Genomic DNA, 19,040 nt, shown 5'->3' with positions numbered 1-19,040 from the left:
GCTCCTCTGGGTCCTGTCTTCCTCTCTCCACTCCTGCCCCTAGGAAAACGCAGGAGGCTGGCGCGGACAGAGGCAGACGCCATGGGAGACCCACACGGTCAAGGTGAGGACACAGGGCCTAGGAATGGAGGCTGCCTGCAGGGGTTGGCAGCAGTGGGCGTGGAGCAGCAGGCTTGGGCGGCGGAGGCACGGTCGGGAGTACGGCTGGGACAGGGGGGCGCAGCTGTTCCCCGCCCTGGGAACGTGAGGCGGGGATTCTCAGGCAGGGGCACCTGGGAGCTGTTCACAGCGCAGACTCTCCCTGGGGGCCGCTCATTCGGCAGGTGGAGGCCAGAGCCCGGGATTCCTACTTGCAAGCAGCTCTCTCCTTTGCCTAGCAAGGTGATTCTGAGCTTCCCTCCTTTCGAGAATGCCACAGCACTGTCTGCCTTATATCCTTGGTCCTGCGTTAGCAGCACCCCCTTCCCGGCCAGGCCAGGGTCTGGCTGCGGGGCTGTCGGGCGGGCCGCACTGCAGCGCGCGGCCGCCAGGAGGCGCCAGAGGCCTCGGCTCGCGCGCCCCGACTCCTCCGCCCGCCGACGCCGCGCCCGAGTCGGGGAGCGAGCGCAGCCAGAGCGCTGCGGGCTCACAAAGCGGACGGACGCGCGGCGCCGGCGGCGGCGGGAGGTGGCAGGAGCGCAGGGCGGCGAGTCGGCGCCCAGCCTTCCCGGCGACCGCACCACACGAGCTCGAGCACTCGGACGCGGGGACCCGGGCCGGCCTCCAAGGTACGCGCCCCAACTTGGCGTAGTTGGGACCTCGGCGCGGGCAGGGTCAGGGCCTGGGGCTCCCTCCGTGCGCCCTCCTGCGCCGAGGCCGCGGGGACCAGGGGGACCCCCCCCCAGCTGCGGGCACCCCCGCTTCGCTTGGCCAGCGCCCGGCGTTGCTGCTCAGAGCCCGGTGCCCCCATGTCCCCCACGCGCTGGGTCCGTCTGGGGGAGCGCAGTTTGCGGACCCGGGGCCGCCGGCTCTCGGGAAGGGGTCCTGGAGCCCTCGGCCGCGCGGGGACCCGCGGGGACCCGCGCCGAGGGCTCCCGTGTAGTTGGACAGCGGCCGGCGGTCTGTGACGCAGCCGCCTCCGCCAGGGCCGGGCCCTGGGTGCCCGGGCGCGCGTCCCGGCGGTGCGAGGACGGCCCGGTGTCCGGCCTCCGCCGCTCACAGCCCCTGCCCTGTCCCGCAGATGCCGGCGGTCGCGGTGCTGGCGGCCGCCGCCGCCGCCTGGTGCCTCCTCCAAGTCGAGAGCCGGCACCTGGACGCGCTGGCCCGCGGCGCGGGCCCCAACCACGGCCATTTCCTGGACAACGACCAGTGGCTGAGCACCGTGTCCCAGTACGACCGGGACAAGTATTGGAACCGCTTCCGAGACGTGAGTACCGCGCGGCGCGGCGGGGAGACCGGGGCGGGGCCGGGCGGACCTCCACGGAGGCCCTGGGCTGTGCGTCTTGCTTGCGAGCAACTTTAAAGAGAACTTGGGCGGCTCGGTGCGCTTGCCTGTTACCTGTGGTCCAGGTGTGCATAGCTGCAGTCCGGGGGTGGGGGGCGGGGCTGTCACCTGGCGCGGACCGATGCCGGCACCCATGGGGAGAGGCCCCGGGGGCTTCTGGGCTCTCCGCGGGGGGCGGCTGGCTTTGCCTGGCGCCCGGAGACCCCGGCCAGGGGCGTCAGGTGGATCCGGGCTGGAGAGGTCAGGGGGAGCGCGGGCCAGGTGTGGCAGGTGTGAGAGGAGGCTGGCGTGTGCGTCGTAGCCGTGGGCCTGATACGCTGGGGAGGGAGCGGTGGTCTTGACCCTCGCGGTCTTTCTGGAAAGGGAGGGTGGGGCAGGAGGCCCGCGGGGACCCTGGGCGCCCGGGGCGCCGATGCTGCCAGGTTGCGCCCGGAGGCCGGCCCCACTGGCCAGGTGGCCCCCGGGGTGAGGAGCGGGAGGCGCCTGTCGCGGTCTGCCCAGCAGAGGGCGTCCCCTCCGTGCGGCGGGAGCTGCAGCCCGCGCTCCCCAGGCGGCCCCGGGGGCCAGGCCGAGCCCCTCTCCTCTCCCGCCTCGTCCGGAGCACCAGGAATTCCTAGCCCAGAGAGCTGTCCTACAGTCAGAGTGTCCAAGGTTTAGGAGCCAAGCAGAGAAACGCTTCTGTGTTCCAGAGCCCTGCTGGTGTTGTAAAATATGGAGCAGTTTTAGGTATTAAACTAGAAATTTCAACCGCGTGTTAAAGACCCGGACCGTAGCCAGAGCCCCGTGTCCTCAGCAGGGCATGGTGTACAGGTTTCTGAGAGGTGTGTGTGTGGGGGTCCCGCCCTTGTGGGGACAGGGAGCGCCTCTGCAGGCCCTCTTGCAAGGGAACAGGTGCACCTTGCGTGAGAAGTGGGGGCTTCCCTCTGTGCGTTGCGTCTCTGCTCATTCCAAGCCCGCCTGGCCTGCTTCTCTTAGAAGGGGATTTGGAAACATTTTGTGAGCTTCTGAGGTAACCTAGGGCTTTCTGTGTGCTGCAGGGAGCTTCCTCCCACACCTGGTTCCGTCTCTGACCCGCCCCGTTAACCACCAGGAACCCTGCCTTTACTGCCTTAGCCCAGTACTGAGAACTGTGCTCAGACCCAGACGCTTGGGTTCCTGAGCTTGACTGGGGTAGGAATGGGTTGCCGGGCAGTGTGGAAGGCTGCTGGGTGCAGGAGCCACCTTTGCAGGTGTGCTCTTGGCAGCTGGGTTGGGTTGAATACGTTTGAGCCGGTTGACTCTCTGGGTTCTGGAACCATTTACTGTGCTCCTGTGTCTGTCTGAGGTTTCCTAATCTTCGTGCATCGTGAGCTGGGCATTACCTCTAATTCCTGTTTGGCTTTCCTCTTAAAAAGAAAAAATTGGGCTTTTCTTCCTTTCTTGCCTTTGTTCTGGGTGGTGGTGGTATTTTTAAGCATTGATTCGGTGGCTCTTGAACCCTGACTGATGATGACGGCCATCTGGGTGCACCAGGCACCTCCCCTGTAGCTCTTGTTCCTGCGTTTCTGGAGTGAGTACTGGGAACCCGTGTCCTAGCGTAAGCAAATCTGTGGGGTAATTACGATGTTTAGGAAGTACTTCTTTACTATGGTAAATGTGTTCAGGGCTTAACAACATGAGAACTGCTTTTATGCTCCAGTGCACTGCTTCTCTGGGTTTGTTTTAGTGTTAAACTAAGATTTTTAGCAGCACATAGGTATTTGTAAAAGATTTGCTTATTATTTGAAAGCAGAGTTAGAGGGAGAGACAAAGCGATCTTCCTTCTGCTGGTTCTCTTCCTAGTTACCCACAACAGCTAGGGCTGGCTGCCAGGAACCAGGGGCTCCATCTGGGCCTGCCACATGGGTGACAGGAAGCCAGGTGCTTGGGCCATCACCTGCTGCCTCCCAGGTGCGTTAGAAGGAAGGTGGATCAGAAGCAGAGGGACAAAATGGATCCCAGGCACTCCAGTGAGGGATGCAGGTTCCTGAGTGGTGGCTCAGCCTGCAGAGCCACAGTGCCCACCTCAGCAGCACATGTGTAAGAAATGTTTGATCCAGCATGACGGAAACATCTGAACATTTAAAAAAAACTCAGACATCTGCAGTCAGCAACCATTTTGTGTGCTTCCTGGAGTCTTCTAATAGTAAAAGTGGTTCAGACCATTTAATGTTCTTAACATCTTTTTTCTTTTCTTTTCTTTTCTTTTTTTTTTTTTTTTTGACAGGCAGAGTGGATAGTGAGAGAGAGACAGAGAGAAAGGTCTTCCTTTTGCCATTGGTTCACCCTCCAATGGCCGCCACGGCTGGCGCGCTGCGGCCAGCGCACCACGCTGATCCGATGGCAGGAGCCAGGTGCTTCTCCTGGTCTCCCATGGGGTGCAGGGCCCAAGTATTGGGCCATCCTCCACTGCACTCCCGGGCCACAGGAGAGAGCTGGCCTGGAAGAGGGGCAACTGGGACAGAATCCGGTGCCCCGATTGGGACTAGAACCCGGTGTGCCTGCGCCGGTAGGCGGAGGATTAGCCTAGTGAGCCGCGGCGCCGGCCAATGTTCTTAACATCTTTAAAGTGCTGGGAAACCCAGTCCAGGTGTGCTCTCAGAGCAAGCCAAGTGTCTTCAACTGGGTCCCTTATTGGGAGAACCACAAAGTGTGGATCACCTGGGACCATTCATTCAGTGGTTGCTTCCCATAGGGAGCAATGCGGCAGACAGTGGGTCATTCTCATGGAGCCAGGCCTTGCCAGAGGTTGCCAAAGCACCGGATTGTTTCAGTTGTTTTGTTGAAGCCCGTGCTTGCTGATAACTTGGAAAGGCCGTGTCTCGACATTATTGTTATGATGCTGGTCAGTTTTTGAAACTCACTTTGAAAGAACACTTCTCATCTTCTCACTTTGTTGAATTTGGAGGAGAGTTACTGAGTTGGAAATGATGTTTGAATTTGGGAAACTGAAAGCTAAGGACGTTTTTCATGGAGTTGATGCTGCTGTTACTGGGTCAGTTGGAAGTGAGTATTGGTGGGAGCTGTGTTTGACGCTCCCTGATGGTTGGGTGGGGACAGCCTCGACGCCTCTGCTCACTGTCCTGTTGCTCTGCGTGTGTAAGCACTGGCTTCTCATTTGCAGAAGTAAACCTTCAGAGCTGCTCCATGGCTTGATGTTTTGAGCTGAGGATTCAGGAGAAATAACTGCAAAATTCAAATGACTTCTCTTAAATGTATTTGTGATCTGTTAGTTTGGTCATTATTCTTTTATAAACACTAGTAATTGAGATGTTTTGGGCAGGTGGAGTCCTGGACTTTGTGCACAAATGAAATATTAAAATGAGAGTATGAAAAAGGCAGATGTTTAGATTAAATTATACGATGATTTTCCATCTCCAGCTGTCAGAGGTTGGAGGTAGAAGGGCCAAGATGTGGCAATTCTCATTTTTCTGAATCTGACTTGGCCTTGGCTTTGAATAACCATTACTGTGATGAAAATATTCTCTGCTCATTGTTACATTCGTCTGTACATTCACACATCCCAACACGTGGCAGGCACTGAGCTGTAAGGGAGAGTAAACATGTTCTCTAACCTTGGTGTGTTGGATGCAGTCCCTTAACTTAAGGGTCCTACCAGTCTTTGTTACTCTGTTTTCTTTATTTAGATAAAAGTTTTTTCTTAGCCTTGCTGGGGATAATGAAAAGATTAAGGCATTGCAAGAAGAGATAGTAGCTGATATTTAAGGAGCACTGTTTCCTTGTGAATGCTCCTAACAATCCTATGGTACTAACATTACTATCCCCTGTTTACTGGTCGGTGAAGTCTGCTGTTCAGGTAAGGATCTGGGTTGTGGAGGGGCCTGGGCTGGAACCAGGCCGTCCGGATCTCAGCTCCTGGTGCACGCTGTGGATTGGGGAGTCAGCCTCTATCCATCTCATGTTGCCGTCTTTGCTGTGTGAGGTTGGAGACAGTGAAGATACCGAGGCTAAGATGCAGCAGGATGGGGAGCTTGGACACAGCTTACTCAGGGGTCATGTCAGGGCTTACCTTCTCCTAATAATGAGCTTCTGATTTGATTAAAATAATATTGTTGCTGACACCAAACATGGCATTTTCTTTCTTTTGCACACATGAAAGTGGCCCTGACATTTAACTCCCGGATAATTACCTGTAACAGGCCCAAAGAACCACAAGTGTTGCCTGGCTGGCATTTATCTTAGCGCGCAGGGCCCTGAGTTTGTAATTCTAATGAGAGCGCATGGACCTGCTCTCCTTCTCCTTGTACCGCGTGCTCTGTGGGCTTGGGTGGCCTCCAGCTCAGAACCAGGGTGGCTGTGAGCCTCTCATCTGCTCATTGGCTCTTCACTTCTTGGCTGTAATGAGTTGTGAATGCAAGTGGGGCTTACTGATAGACTTGTGGCTGGCCGAGTCGGTGGGACTGGTGACAAGAGAAGTGGTGTGGTTTATGGATCAGTCATTAATCTGTCACCACAGAAACTTGATGTGTAATCGAGAGTAGCAGAAAATCATTTTGATTAAACAGGTTCAAGGAGACATAAATGAGTTTAGAGCCTCACTCTCTTTAATGAACCCACCATCTTAAATCCCTCGTGCCAGATGACCGCTGATAGAAGTAGTTGTTTCAGCCGGTGCCGCAGCTCACTAGGCTAATCCTCTGCCTTGCGGCGCCGGCACACCGGGTTCTAGTCCCAGTTGGGGCACCGGATTCTGTCCCGGTTGCCCCTCTTCCAGGCCAGCTCTCTGCTGTGGCCAGGGAGTGCAGTGGAGGATGGCCCAAGTGCTTGGGCCCTGCACCCCATGGGAGACCAGGATAAGTACCTGGCTCCTGCCATCGGATCAGTGTGGTGCGCAGGCCGCAGTGCGCTGGCCGCGGCGGCCATTGGAGGGTGAACCAATGGCAAAAAGAAGACTTTTCTCTGTCTCTCTCTCTCACTGTCCACTCTGCCTGTCAAAAAAAAAAAAAAAGTAGTTGTTTCACAGAGACCATGATGGAGGAGCAATAGAGGATTTGACAGGCCTAAGAGTGCCCTTGACCTCTCTGACCTCCAGTTTGCCCTTGTCAGAGAAAAGACCCCATTGGTCTTGACTGGCCAGGGCTACAGAGGTGACTTCTGTTGCTGGACTTTAGCTGGAATGCATTGATCAGGGCAGACCTCCTCTCCTGTGTGCTGATGGAGCTGTTTCCAATATCAAGAAGTAGGCCTGGCATTGTAATGCAGGAGCTTAAGCCACCATCCTGTATCAGAGCTCCAGTTTGAGTCTCATCTCCTCCTCTTCTGATCCAGCTCCCTGCTCATGCACCTGGGAAAGCAGCAGAAGATGGCCCAAGTGCTTGGGCCCCTGCACCCACTTGGAGAACCTGCATGGAGATTCAGGATTCTGGCTTTAGCCTGACCCAGCCCTGGTTGTCCTGGCCATTTGGGGAGTGAACCAGCATATAGAAGATCAGTATTAATCTGTATCTCTCTTTCTGCTTCTTGCTCTGCCTTTCAAATATATAAATAAACGTTGAAAAAAAAACAACAACAAGAAGTAGCTCCAAATGGGTAATTGTGCCTATAATATTCCCATGTAAGAATAGGGCCTAATCATTGGCTCACCTATTTTGTCTCCTTTGAGACAAAGCAGTTAGACATTTTGTAATAAATCATTTCTTATTCACTTCTTCCATTTCAAACCAAACACACTCAAATCTCCAGGTGACCATGTTCAGGATGACTCACTCTGCCTTTGCTACGCTGAGTTGACTCGAGCAATTCCTCAGATCCAAGCTCTCACTTGGTTTCATCTCTCTAGGTGAGATAATTACACACCAAAGAAATTTCTTTTAAGAGACAAATACTTTGAACAAGGTTACAAGTTTATTTTTAGCCACATTTAATGCATTGTAAGAGGCATCATTTTATTTGGGGGTGGGGGGAGAGGTAAAGGGAGAGAGAAAGGAAGGAAGGGAAGGAGGGAGGGGCAGACAGAGCTCCATGCACTGGGCCACTCCCTGAAAGCCCACAATAGCTTAGGCTGGACCAAGTGGAAGCTGAGAGCCAGGAACTCAACCTAGGCCTCCCATGTGAGCAGCAGGGACACACGCACTTGAGCCATCACCACCACAACCTCCCCAGTTTCTGCCGTGGAAGTGGAGTTTGGAGTTGGCGCCAGGAATCAAATCTAGTACTCTGATGTGGGTCCCGGGCATTTCACCCAAGAGGCCACGCCCCTACCCAAGGTGCAGCTAAGAACAAGAGTCCCTGGCTTCACAGATGCCTGCTTGAAGCTAGACCGTGGATGTAAAGGTAAACAGGAAGTAGGCCCGCCATGAAGGAAAGGAAAGACCACAGCAGACAGCTTGCTCGTTCGCACCTCGGCATTGGCAGAGAGAAAGAACACACAGCCGCAGTCTCGGGTTTCTGGTCTGAGTGCACACTACCATTGCCCCCACTTCCCAAACCTACAGCGTTGGTGGGTGCATCTGCTCTGACCCTTGGACTCCTCATCTGTTGAGTGGGAAGTTTCCTGTTCTATTTTTTTTTCTTGGCAGAGTGGACAGTGAGAGAGAAAGAGAAAGGTCTTCCTTTTTGCCGTTGGTTCACCCTCCAATGGCCGCCATAGCTGGCGCGCTGTGGCTGGTGCACCGCACTGATCCGATGGCAGAAGCCAGGTGCTTCTCCTGGTCTCCCATGCAGGTGCACTGCACTCCCGGGCCACAGCAGAGAGCTGGACTGGAAGAGGAGCAACCGGGACAGAATCCGGCACCCTGACTGGGACTAGAACCCTGGGGTGCCTGCGCCGCAGGTGGAGGATTAGCCTAGTGAGCCGCAGCACTGGCCTAGAGTCCTGTTCTGTTAGTAAGAACTCTAGATTGCAAGTCACTGAAACCTGGGCTGTGTTTGATATGTAAGTGAAAATCCTGGGACGGTGTGACTTTATTTAGGGCTGGACTCAGACGCAACATCCGTCACAGGACCTGGCCTTTGAGTGTGTCTGTCGCTCGCTCTCTCCTGCCTACCATCTTTGGGCTTTTCTGTGGCCTTCATTGCTTTTGTTCTCAGGCTGAGTAGTTCATTTAGTGGCTCACGGAAACAACAAATTTGTGTCCCCGTCTTGTTTTCATGTCTGAACAGGGCCAGTACAAGTCCCTGAACTGGGGCAGGAATTTGGCCCGGTGGTTGAGGTAGAGCCTGGGACACCAGTATTGGAGTCCTGGGGTTTGAGTCTTGACTCTGCTTCTGACTCCCAGTTCCTGCGAATGCACTCCCTGGGAGGCAGCAGGTGGTGGCGCCCGGCCACCCACATGGGATGTGGAGGGCGTTCCTGGCTTCAGCTTGGCCCAGCCCCAGCTGTTGGGGGCATTTGAGGGAGTGAACCAATGGATGAAAGATACAGATCTCTTTCAAAAAATAGCATTAACAGAATTGAGACCTGCCAGGTGTATCTGCGTTAAGTATCCGTTCGTCAGTCAGCACCTAGGCCAAGCTGATACAATATGCTGATTGTGTAGGCCTGGTTGTGTGCCCAGGGCTGAACTGGGGCTAGTGTGATGCTGGGGACCTCTGCTGGGTCCCATGGCTTGGAGGTGGTTGGAGGGGAGTTCCTTAGGGGAAAGTGGATGCCTGGTGAACAGGTGCCAGTCACTATCCACAGCCTCACAGGGTTGGCAAGAATATAAATTACTTAACACAGGTGTAGCTTTAAGCAAAGTCTGGCTTAATTTTCAATAAATGGAGGCTTTTTTCATACATATCAACAGTCCTATAGGACTTTGGTGTATTGTGGCTCAGTCCATAGTCATGTATATTTACATTTAAGATTCTTTAAGAGCTGGATGCTTCCTAAAGAGAGATCCTAAGTCTGAGGTTGCCTTGCACACAGCAGGTGGTTGATAGCTTTCTGTTGGTCTGAACCACCTCCTATGTACACCTTGGGTATGAACCCTGGGGAGGGAAGGCTTTGAGGAGCGTAATGGGGACCCGTGCTTTTATGGTCATTGGTAGGTAGAACTTCGAAGTGTTAGGCATTGAAAAACTGGTTTTTGTTTGGCCCCTGTCTCTAAGCCCAGACCTCTTTCTAGGATATACTATTGTATATTGCTGGGTGTCTCCAGATATTTGGTGCAGAGCCCCGTGCAGAGAGGGAATGCTAGGATGGATGAGTGAGGGAAACAGCCCAGGCCAGATGTGTCCAGTGCCTAGACCTGGGGGCTGAGGGCTACTGCAGAGGGCTGACTCCTGGAGTCAGACGGGCTTTGAAGAAGGGAGTGCTACTGCATCAGTCATTGGCACTGGTGATGGACGGCAGCAGATGGGAGATCTGGCAGAGAAATGCAACTCTGTCACGATTCAGGCGCGGGCTCTGAATCCATGAAAGTCTCCGTGGGTCTGGATCAGGTCGTGGGTAGATGTCTGCTCTTAACCTTGGGTCACACTCCAGTCTTGCCAAGTGGCAGTTGGGGTCCTCGGCTGGAGCTCTGGGTTCCTCATCTGTGAGACTGGGACTGTAGCACCCACTTCGGGGGAGCACTGGGTGAGCGTGCAACACCCAGCAGGTGCTCCTGGCCTTTGGGTGGCAGGGGTGTGGGCCGTGCCATGCCGTGCCTGAATCCTCGTTGTGAGGGCTCTTGTAATGTTGACAAAGCCCTCACTGGTGCTCTTGCTATTGTTAGCTTTGATGCAGTTACCCTTGCCCATCTCAAGAGGCAAAATCCATGTCTTGTCCTGCATAGTGGCCCAGGCCGGCTTTATGGCTGCGTGGGGACAGAGTGCCAGTGGTGAAGCCAGTCCATGGGTTCCTGTGGTTTTCCAGTGCCCTCAGGCGCCTGCACTTTGGTCCTGGTTCTGCAAGGTGTTGGCATTGTGGTCTTTGAGGAAGCTCCCAGAGGGTCCAGCAGATGCTTCTTGGCACTCAGGCACTCCCCCAGCTCCTGGTTTGGTTTTCAAACCAATCAGAAAATGCTGGTCGGGTTGGCCAGACCTTTGTTCTTTCTCTCCAAAGGGAGCTCCTGGGTTGCAGATGGTTGGAGGCCGTCATGGGCTGTAACTCACTGCAGCCGAAGCAGCTTGGCTGTGGTCTGGGAGTACCCAGACAGTAACACGTAGTTCATGCAGGGCAGAGTGGTTTGTTGGCATCACAGTGTTCTCCAGATGCTAGCCACGTGCCGGGCCTTCGCTGGGGCAGAGTGAGGAAGACAGACACGGTTTGAACCTCCCTGGAACAGGTGCACCATCACAAACCACGCGTGTGGGTATGGTTGAGGACAGGACCTTGAGCTGGAGGCCGGATGCTGTGAGCGTTGGTCGTGGGAGGGGGAGGAGCTGAGCCCCGAGAGGGGTCCTGAGGAGGCAGGAGCGAGCCGGGGTCGGGGGGAGAGGAGGCTCTGGTGTTCTGGCAGCGGGGGCAGCAGGGCCCCAGTCCTGGAGTGGGAAAGTCCTGGCTGTGGTTCATCCGGCGTGTTTGACCTCCGACTTCCTTTCGTGGGCAGCCCTCCCTCTGGGGTATCTAGAAAGCACGCTTTACACGTGTTCATGCTGGCCACTGTTCTGGGGACGGGGCAGCGAGTCAGCTGAGAGGAGCGAGGAGCACAGCTGGCCCTGGTCCTTAGAGGGGTGGCTTCGTTCTGTGCCCCCTCCACGTGCCTTTCCGTGCTGCCTCCGGCAGCCGTCGCTGCTGTGTGGATGCCTCTCTCCCTGCCCGGTGTTGCCCAGACCCACCCACGCTGTTCCCACTTGTAAGTGTCTGGGGCTGCCACTCTGCCCTCTTCCCTCTGTGGTGCGGTGCCTGGGCTCGGGAGCTCTGACGTTTCGCTCTGCTCTTCGGAAATACGGGCGCGTGGGTTTCTCCCTCAGAGCAGTCACGTGTGAGGCGTTCTAAAACTGCTTTTCACAGGCGGCTCCCTGCCCCTCCTCCTCTGCCTTTGCTCAGAATCAACTTGGGTCCAGGCTCTGAAGCTAAAGATGAATGAAAGGATTCCTGCCCTTAGGGCTCGTGGTTGAGTGGGAGGTGACAGGCATGCGGCAACGTCGGCACACGTGGGCGTGCTTGGTGCTACCTCCTAGGCTCTGCGTCCCTGGGACACGCGTGGACAGTGTTTGTGTGGACAGTGTTTGTTTCCAGGAGGAGGAAAGATGTTGATGGAAGCTAGCAGGGATTCTTCTGGAGGAGCAATACTGATGTCCAGATGAACTTGATGCGCTTGCTCTTCTGAGGGGTCCAGGAAAAGCCCCTCCAGAGACCCTCTTGTGTGCTCCTAGAAGATGAACTTGGCTTGTGTGCAACGGGGAAAGGGGACGCATCACACACTTTGAGAGCATTTGCACACTGTGCCTGTGTGATGTGCAACGTGCCACCCTAGGCAGGGCCCCGCCGACATTCCCCAGCGTCGCTGTGTGGCGGGCGAGCAGGCTTTTACACAGAAGTCGTTGACGCCTGAGATTGGAGCAGGGAAGCGCCTGTACCAGGTGTTCCCCAGGTAAATGTTGGCAGAGATAAAACACGGGGAAAGCCAAGACGCGGAGAGTAGAGGCCACCACGCTCCGTGTTAGCCATGTACCTACTTCCTGCTGTGTGGGCAGAATCACTCTGACTCTGTTCCAGGGAGGCCAGGCCGTGATCAGCAAGGCCACGCAAGAAGGGGAGATGCCAGAGGGGTGTGCTGGGTGGCAGCCTTGAGCTCCCACCTTCACGGTCCTCAGCTGCTGGCAGGGCTTGTTGAAAGTGCAGACGGCAGCCTCCTGGTCCAGAGTAGCACCCGGGGACCCGCATTCTAATGAAACGGAGCGGGCGGTTCTGATGCAGGTGGTTCTCAAACTGTGTTTGCCAGAAATCCTGGAGAGTGACTACATCCCCCGTAGCCAACACCGCTGACGCCAGTGGGCAATACATCTGAGACAGAATGAGCATTTTATTTTGAGGACTTGAATGAGTGTGAGTGTGGTGTTTTCCCCGTCTGCCAGTGGGCAACACTGACCTCAGTGGAAAGGCCTTGTTTTCCAGTGTGTGATCTGTGCTGGTCTAAGCCACAGCGTTGTCACAAAGTGCTCCTGGAGGGGAGGAACAGATTGACCCTTGAGGAGCTTCTAGGGTGCAGGGAAGCGTGTGCACTTGAGCACAGTGGAATTGACCTGGTGCCTTCTACACGCAACCGAGTCCCTGGGCATCATGTCCCCAAATCTTCTTATTTCTGAAGGGTCTTGTTCCAGCCAGCTCTGGTCTCACGTTGTATCTTCTCTAATGGAACTGATACATTTTCTGCTTAGATGAACTCAAGGAAATTGACTGTGACACTGACTTTAGTTTATAGTGAAAAGGGTGTTGAAACAGAAGTGGTGTTTAGGGGTATGTAATAGACAAGGCATAGCTGATCTAATAAAGAATGTTTACCCTTGGGGGAGGTGTGTCCTTGAGCACATCATGTAGAGAGAAGGTCTGAGAGGTATGGGCTGCACACTGTGGCTGTGAGTCCACCTGCCATGCGGTTTCACTCTGGCTAGATCATCTAGGAAAGCCCAGAAGACACCAAGAAGAAGGGACTCCGGGGAGCTGAGAATGTTGATGTGGCCGTGTTTGCTGTTCTCAAGTCATTGCATTGCCTGCCGAATGAACTCAAACTTTGCTTTCCCCCACTTGGCTGAATTTCCTCTAATTAATGGTAAGTTAATTGCACTGAAAACTGACAAAATTATTGCCAAGAGGAAGAAAGTAGTTAAGTCTGTTGAGCAGATTTGTGTGGTCCCTTGGGGTCTCCCCTTTGCCCTGCTATGTAGGGGTACCTGGGGTCTCCAGTTCTTCCTGTGCTCATCGGATGAGGAGGTTCCTTTGTGGCTTTCTTGGGCTTGATTGGTTGGTGTCTAGTGTTGAAGGAGGCCTTGTGTCGCTGTCAGAGAGTGGAAATGTGATCCGTGGTGAAGAGCAAGTGATGCCATGTTCTGGAGTGAGAGGAGTGGTGAGCTTGTTTAAATGCCAGGGTTAACAGTTTTCCAGAATAGAATTTTGTGGTTTTTTCTTTGAATATTTTCTTCTGCTTATTTCCGTGATGGTCCTGGGCTAGGTCCTTGGCTTTCTGGAAACCAGATCCGGGAGCAGTGACTTAGTACGTTTCCTGGGTTCCTTGACCCATGGATTTGTCCCACACGTGCACTGACCGGGCTTAGATGTTTCAGGCACTGCACACTTACCTGGGAGAGAAACAGCCCGATTCCTGTCCTGTGGACAGGCCACAGCTTCCAGAGGGAAGAAAAAGAGGTGCTTGTGGCCAGGGAACTCCCCCTGGACATGGCTCTGCAAAGCAGAGGGCAGTGCATGCCGGTGACTACGAGTGTTCCTGGCCTGGCCCTCCAGGGGCCTTGCTCTGCTTGGAACCCCGGGCCGTATCTCTGTTTGCCAGTAGCTTTGGCCTTTTTCTCTGAATCTGGGTCTGACCCCTGCCATTTTCCCTGAGTTTAGAGGTCCAGCTGCTCTCAGCTGGCTGCTGGACTGCACAGGTGAGCTGGAGAGCTGAGATGAGACAGAGGGTGCATAAATGCTGAGGTGTGGTGAGGTTGGCCTTGCCAGGGCTTGTAGAGAGCAGAGAGATAATGAGAGAGAAGGTTCCCTGGGTTGGTGGGGGTACGTTTCATTGGGGGGTAGTATGCACTGGCCACCGAGCAGAAGTCATCAATGGACCGCATGATGTGGCTTCCCAGCATGAGCCCCGGCCTTGCCGATCATGCCAAGAGATGGCAGGTTACTCCCATTAAGTAAAGACCTCTTCCGAGTTGTATCGCCATGCGTTGCTATTACATCTTTATGCTTTTACAAATGGCATCATTAGGTTGTACTTAAAATACCTGGCTTCCGTTTTTCTGTCTTCAGTTGGTGTCCATGCATATGTCATTTGTTCCTGGTGTTTGTTCATGCCACAGTGCAAGTTACCTGCTGTGTTGTTGAGGGTAACTGGGCAGTTCCAGGTCTGGGTTATGACATCATCGCACTTTCTTGGGCTTGTCCTTGGTGAGCTCAGGTTCCCAGGTGCAGAATCCGCTCATCACCCTGAGATGGGAGGATGCTCAGCTTTGTCCGATGCAGCTGGTTTTCCGACACGGTGTGCCCTGTACTCTTGATCTAGTTGATTGGAGCAACGTTTTTGTTCTACTGATGGAGAAATGAAAAATCAAAAACCTATCATCTAACTCATGTATCCCATTCAGCAAAAGTGTATTAAGCATCTACTCTGTGGCCTGTGCTTGCCTACCCTTACAGTTTGTATTCCCATGTGTGTGTGTGTGGTGTAGTATATTGCAGACTTAAAGACATGATGTTTGGTTTTAAGTGCTGCAGATGAAAATCAACTAGGGGAAAGGGAATATATGATTATAAGGATGTGTTTTTGCTCCAACTGTAGATTTCCCATAATTCTTTTGGCTTTACACTGTGCTTTTTCCAATGGAAAGAAATTGATAATTTCAAGAGAATTTAGAAGATATAAAAAAAGAAAAATAACTTGGCTCCATTTTGCATTTTCCATTAATATTTTTTAAAAAATATTTATTTGTTTATTTTAAAAGCAGAGTTAAGGAGAGAGGGCAAGAGATAGAGATCTTCCATCTACTGGTTCCCTTTCCAGTGGTCACAGTGGCCAGTGCTGGGTGAGGCTGAAGCTAGGAGCTAGGAGCTTCTTCTGGGTCTCCCATGGGGGAGCAGAGGCCCAAGCACTTGGGCCTACTTCTGCTGTTTGCCTAGTCATATTAGCAGAGAGCTGGATTGGAAGTGGGACAGCTGGAACTCGAACTGGAATTCAAAATGGGATGTTGGCATTACACCTGCACCACAGCACTGGCTCCCTGTGAATACTTTTTTTTTGTGTGTGTGTGTGTGTGGGGGGGTGTCTTCTTCCAGTAGGCTTTCACATGCCCACATTGTTACTGTTCTGGTTGGCACCATGCCATTTATGTGACTTGGTTTCCTCTCTTTGTATTTACATTGCTGTGTGGTATTGTTGTTCGGCAGTGACATTTTAATGGTGTGTATTTGGCCAGTGAGTGTGTGTGCTACATAATGCCAAACCCAGGACTGTGGTAACAGGCAACTGGTTGTTTGCAACTTTTTCTTGCTCTCATTAATTGCATGGTGTGCATTTTTGGGCATATGAGTCTTGCTACACTGAGGATTTTTCTCTTTTGTTAAATTCCCGGAAGTGGAAATGCTGGGTGTCCTAGCACGCGCATTTTCAAAGCCCTTGGTGTGTGCTACCATGGTGCACGGGTTCTGCCCCCAGAGTTGTAGAATGTGGATGTCACGGCACCCCTGCCAGCCCTGAGTAGGGTTGTTGTTGGGGAAGAAGGATGTGATGGGACCCTGACCTGATGTGCTTGCAGGTGCTGCATGTGCACAGGTGAGGCGCTGCCTCTTTGTCAGAGTCCGGTTAGGGAGCAGAGCCCAGCAGGCTTGCCTGACCTTGCCAGTGCTTTCCAGAACCTGTTCTCTGAAGGTTCACTGATCTCGTTGAGGAGATACTAATGAATCCCAGCCTGGTTTGGAATTAGGAGCAGATGTTGCTTGCTGGATTTGAAATGGAATTGCTGTTGACGGCTCTCCGGCTATAGGTACGGTTGTTCCATGCTGCAATGCCTTTGTTGTGGAGTGGGATGAGAGGAGATCGTTAAAAACCAAGTCCATTCGCACCGTGGCGGCCAAGGTCTGGCCTGCGGCTCTGTCTGCACTCACAGCCGGGACGTCTGCCTGCTGTTCGTTACCCAGAATTTCCTCTTCCACCACTCCCCGGACTCTCGCCGCAGGCCTCTCTGGGACACTCCGCTCAGAGAGGGGATGGGGAGAAGGGTTTCCCACAGACACCATCTCGGCATCATAAATGAGTGGGAAAGTTCCAGGCCTCCTGTGGGTCTGTGTTCTGGGCACTCTGAGGGCCTGGGCAGTGATTCCCCACCAGGGAAGACCCCCCCCCCCCAATACCCACCCCAGGAGTCATTGGCCATGCCTGCAGATGCCTCTGTAGCCGGTGCTGGGATGGGAGGGTGCTGTGGGCGGGCGTCTTGTGAGTTGAGGCCAGGGCTGCTGCTGACCATCCTGTGCAGAGCCCCCCAAAATTGTCACAAGGGTCAAGGCTCTGAAATACTGCCTTTGAGATGCACCTGGCCCTTTTACAATTACTATTTTTTTTTTTTTTGACAGGCAGAGTGGATAGTGAGAGAGAGACAGAGAGAAAGGTCCTCCTTTGCTGCTGGTTCATCCTCCAATGGCCGCCACGGCTGGCACACTGCGGCCGGCGTACTGCGCTGATCTGAAGGCAGGAGCCAGGCGCCTCTCCTGGTCTCCCATGGGGTGCAGGGCCCAAGTACCTGGGCCATCCTCCACTGCACTCCCGGGCCACAGCAGAGAGCTGGCCTGGAAGAGGGGCAACCGGGACAGAATCCGGCACCCCAACCGGGACTAGAACCTGGTGTGCCGGCGCCGCTAGGTGGAGGATTAGCCTATTGAATGGCGGCACCGGCCTACAATTACTATTTTTTAATATATATATATTTATTATTTTTTTGACAGGCAGAATGGACAGTGAGAGAGAGAGACAGAGAGAAAGGTCTTCCTTTGCCATTGGTTCACCCTCCAATGGCCGCTGAGGCCGGCGCACCGCGCTGATCCGATGGCAGGAGCCAGGAGCCAGGTGCTTTTCCTGGTCTCCCATGGGGTGCAGGGCCCAAGCACCTGGGCCATCCTCCACTGTACTCCCTGGCCACAGCAGAGAGCTGGCCTGGAAGAGGGGCAACTGGGACAGAATCTGGCGCCCCGACCGGGACTAGAACCCGGTGTGCTGGTGCCACTAGGCGGAGGATTAGCCTAGTGAGCCGCGGCGCCGGCCACAATTACTATTTTTTAATGCAAGGTGTAGGCTAGATGAAAGGCATTAGGACTGGGGCTTTGACAAGCTGTTCCTCCCTGGCCCATTTAGGGAATAAAATGCCAGGTGTGCCAGGCTCTGGGACGCAGCCATCAGCTGGACACACGGCATTCCCTGCCTTCACAGGACACAGAGTTCTTCTCATTTGAGAAATTAGGCTTTTAACCCACTGCGCAAGAAAGCCAGCCCCAACTTTTCCAGAACAAAGAGAAGGGAGGACTAATTGAATAAATGTTATTTTTTCCCTCTCCTCTGGAGATTGAATAAATGATTTTAGTCAATCCAGTACAATAAAGACCGTACGGCTTTTATTACTTTTGCCGAGATGAACGACCGTGGGGAGCTCGTACGTGAGATGTTGTGTGTTTACCTGTGAGCCTCAGTCAGGGCACTGCACCGTGGATCCGAGAGCCTGTTTCATTTTGTTCGTCGGAGATGCGACGTAAAATATTTCTGCTCCCTCAAACAACTGACAGCCTCCAGATGGATGGGCAGGTTCCTCTGCCTCCATTCTCGCTTTGCCGCACGTCTTGGGGCGTATCTGTGATTTCCAACAGGATGAGCCTTGTTCACACTCGCTGCTGTGTCGTATGCTGCACAGCCAATCTTAGCAACCCGCCCCTCTGAATTGTGTGGCAGTGACAGCCGGTGCCGCATGGTTCCATGTTGGGGAGCATGCTCCCCGCACCAGCTTCCCCGGGGGCCTGTGGCAGGGGTGCCTGCCTGCCAGGACTTGGGCTCATACATTCTCACATCTCTGAGGCCCCCGCTGTGCCTATCTGAGGGTGTGCTGTCTGACTCCCCCTCATGGCAGGAGAGGAGACCCAGCCTGGAACAAGGGACCAAGCCTTACGCGGGATGTCCCAGCCTGTCTGTGCATCGGCTTCAGTCTGCTGTCCACACTGGTCCCTGTGAGATGGAGCGGAGGCGTGTGTCCAGTCTGTTTGGATGTCCATGGATGTGAGTTTCAGCCAGGACAGTGATGTGTCCCACGTGGTCCACACCATGGCTGAAGGAAAGTGCCCCCCACCTCTCTTTGTTCCGCATCCCTCCCCCAGTCCCACCAGTTACTCCCTGTGCCGTCCTGCCTGGCTGAATTAGGGGGCTGGATGTCTTGGGCATGGCAGCGGGGTGGAGACAAGTTTGTCTTTCTGGTCTGGGTTTGATGAAAGGCCCTTTTTGGTTTGGACTACTGACTTCCTGCCCGTGTAACTGCTTCCTTTCTGCTCTCCTGCCTGGGGTTAACTTCAGAAGCCGCCCTGAGTTCTTCAGCATATTGAGGGGCCATGGAGGAAGGAGCAGGAAAGTATCTTCCAGCCCCCCTGCCCTGCCCGGCTCACTTGGGCTCAGTTGCTGGTCGTCCTGGGTGAGACCCCTCACACGCCCGCATGGTCTTCTTGGGCACTTTGAGGTACTTGCCTTGTGTCGTTTTCAGTCTTCCTGCTCGCTCCCCTCCCCGGCTGCAGGCCTCCTGGAATGTTTGCATCCCTCGGGGAGCTGGCCAGCTTCCTGGAGTGCTGAGCCTCTGTGGAGGTAACGGGTGATGATGGCTGGACAGGAAGTTACATCTGTTAGGTGGACAAGGCGAGCAGGTCGGGCTCACTTCCTTCTTGCCAATTGGGTCAAGTCGTTTCTGAGAGCGAGTGAGACTTGAT

At 54.2% G+C, this 19,040-nt stretch overlaps 1 protein-coding gene across 1 annotated transcript in view; it reads left to right on the top strand.

Moving 5' to 3' along the window:
• The first annotated feature begins 587 nt into the window (after positions 1–587).
• The window catches only part of SPOCK1 (SPARC (osteonectin), cwcv and kazal like domains proteoglycan 1), a 480,631-nt gene continuing 462,178 nt past the window's right edge, over positions 588–19,040 (top strand). Inside the window, exons 1-2 of the mRNA XM_002710225.5 lie at positions 588–767; positions 1,220–1,405. Of these exons, the coding sequence (XP_002710271.1) occupies positions 1,220–1,405 (186 nt within the window). The 5' untranslated portion in view covers positions 588–767. The remainder of the gene's footprint in view (positions 768–1,219; positions 1,406–19,040) is intronic.

Source organism: Oryctolagus cuniculus, chromosome 6, assembly GCF_964237555.1.
Source record: "Oryctolagus cuniculus chromosome 6, mOryCun1.1, whole genome shotgun sequence".
Lineage (NCBI taxonomy): Eukaryota > Metazoa > Chordata > Mammalia > Lagomorpha > Leporidae > Oryctolagus > Oryctolagus cuniculus.
The sequence above is the reverse complement of the archived record's forward strand: the minus strand, read 5'-3'. Positions and strand labels throughout refer to the sequence as shown.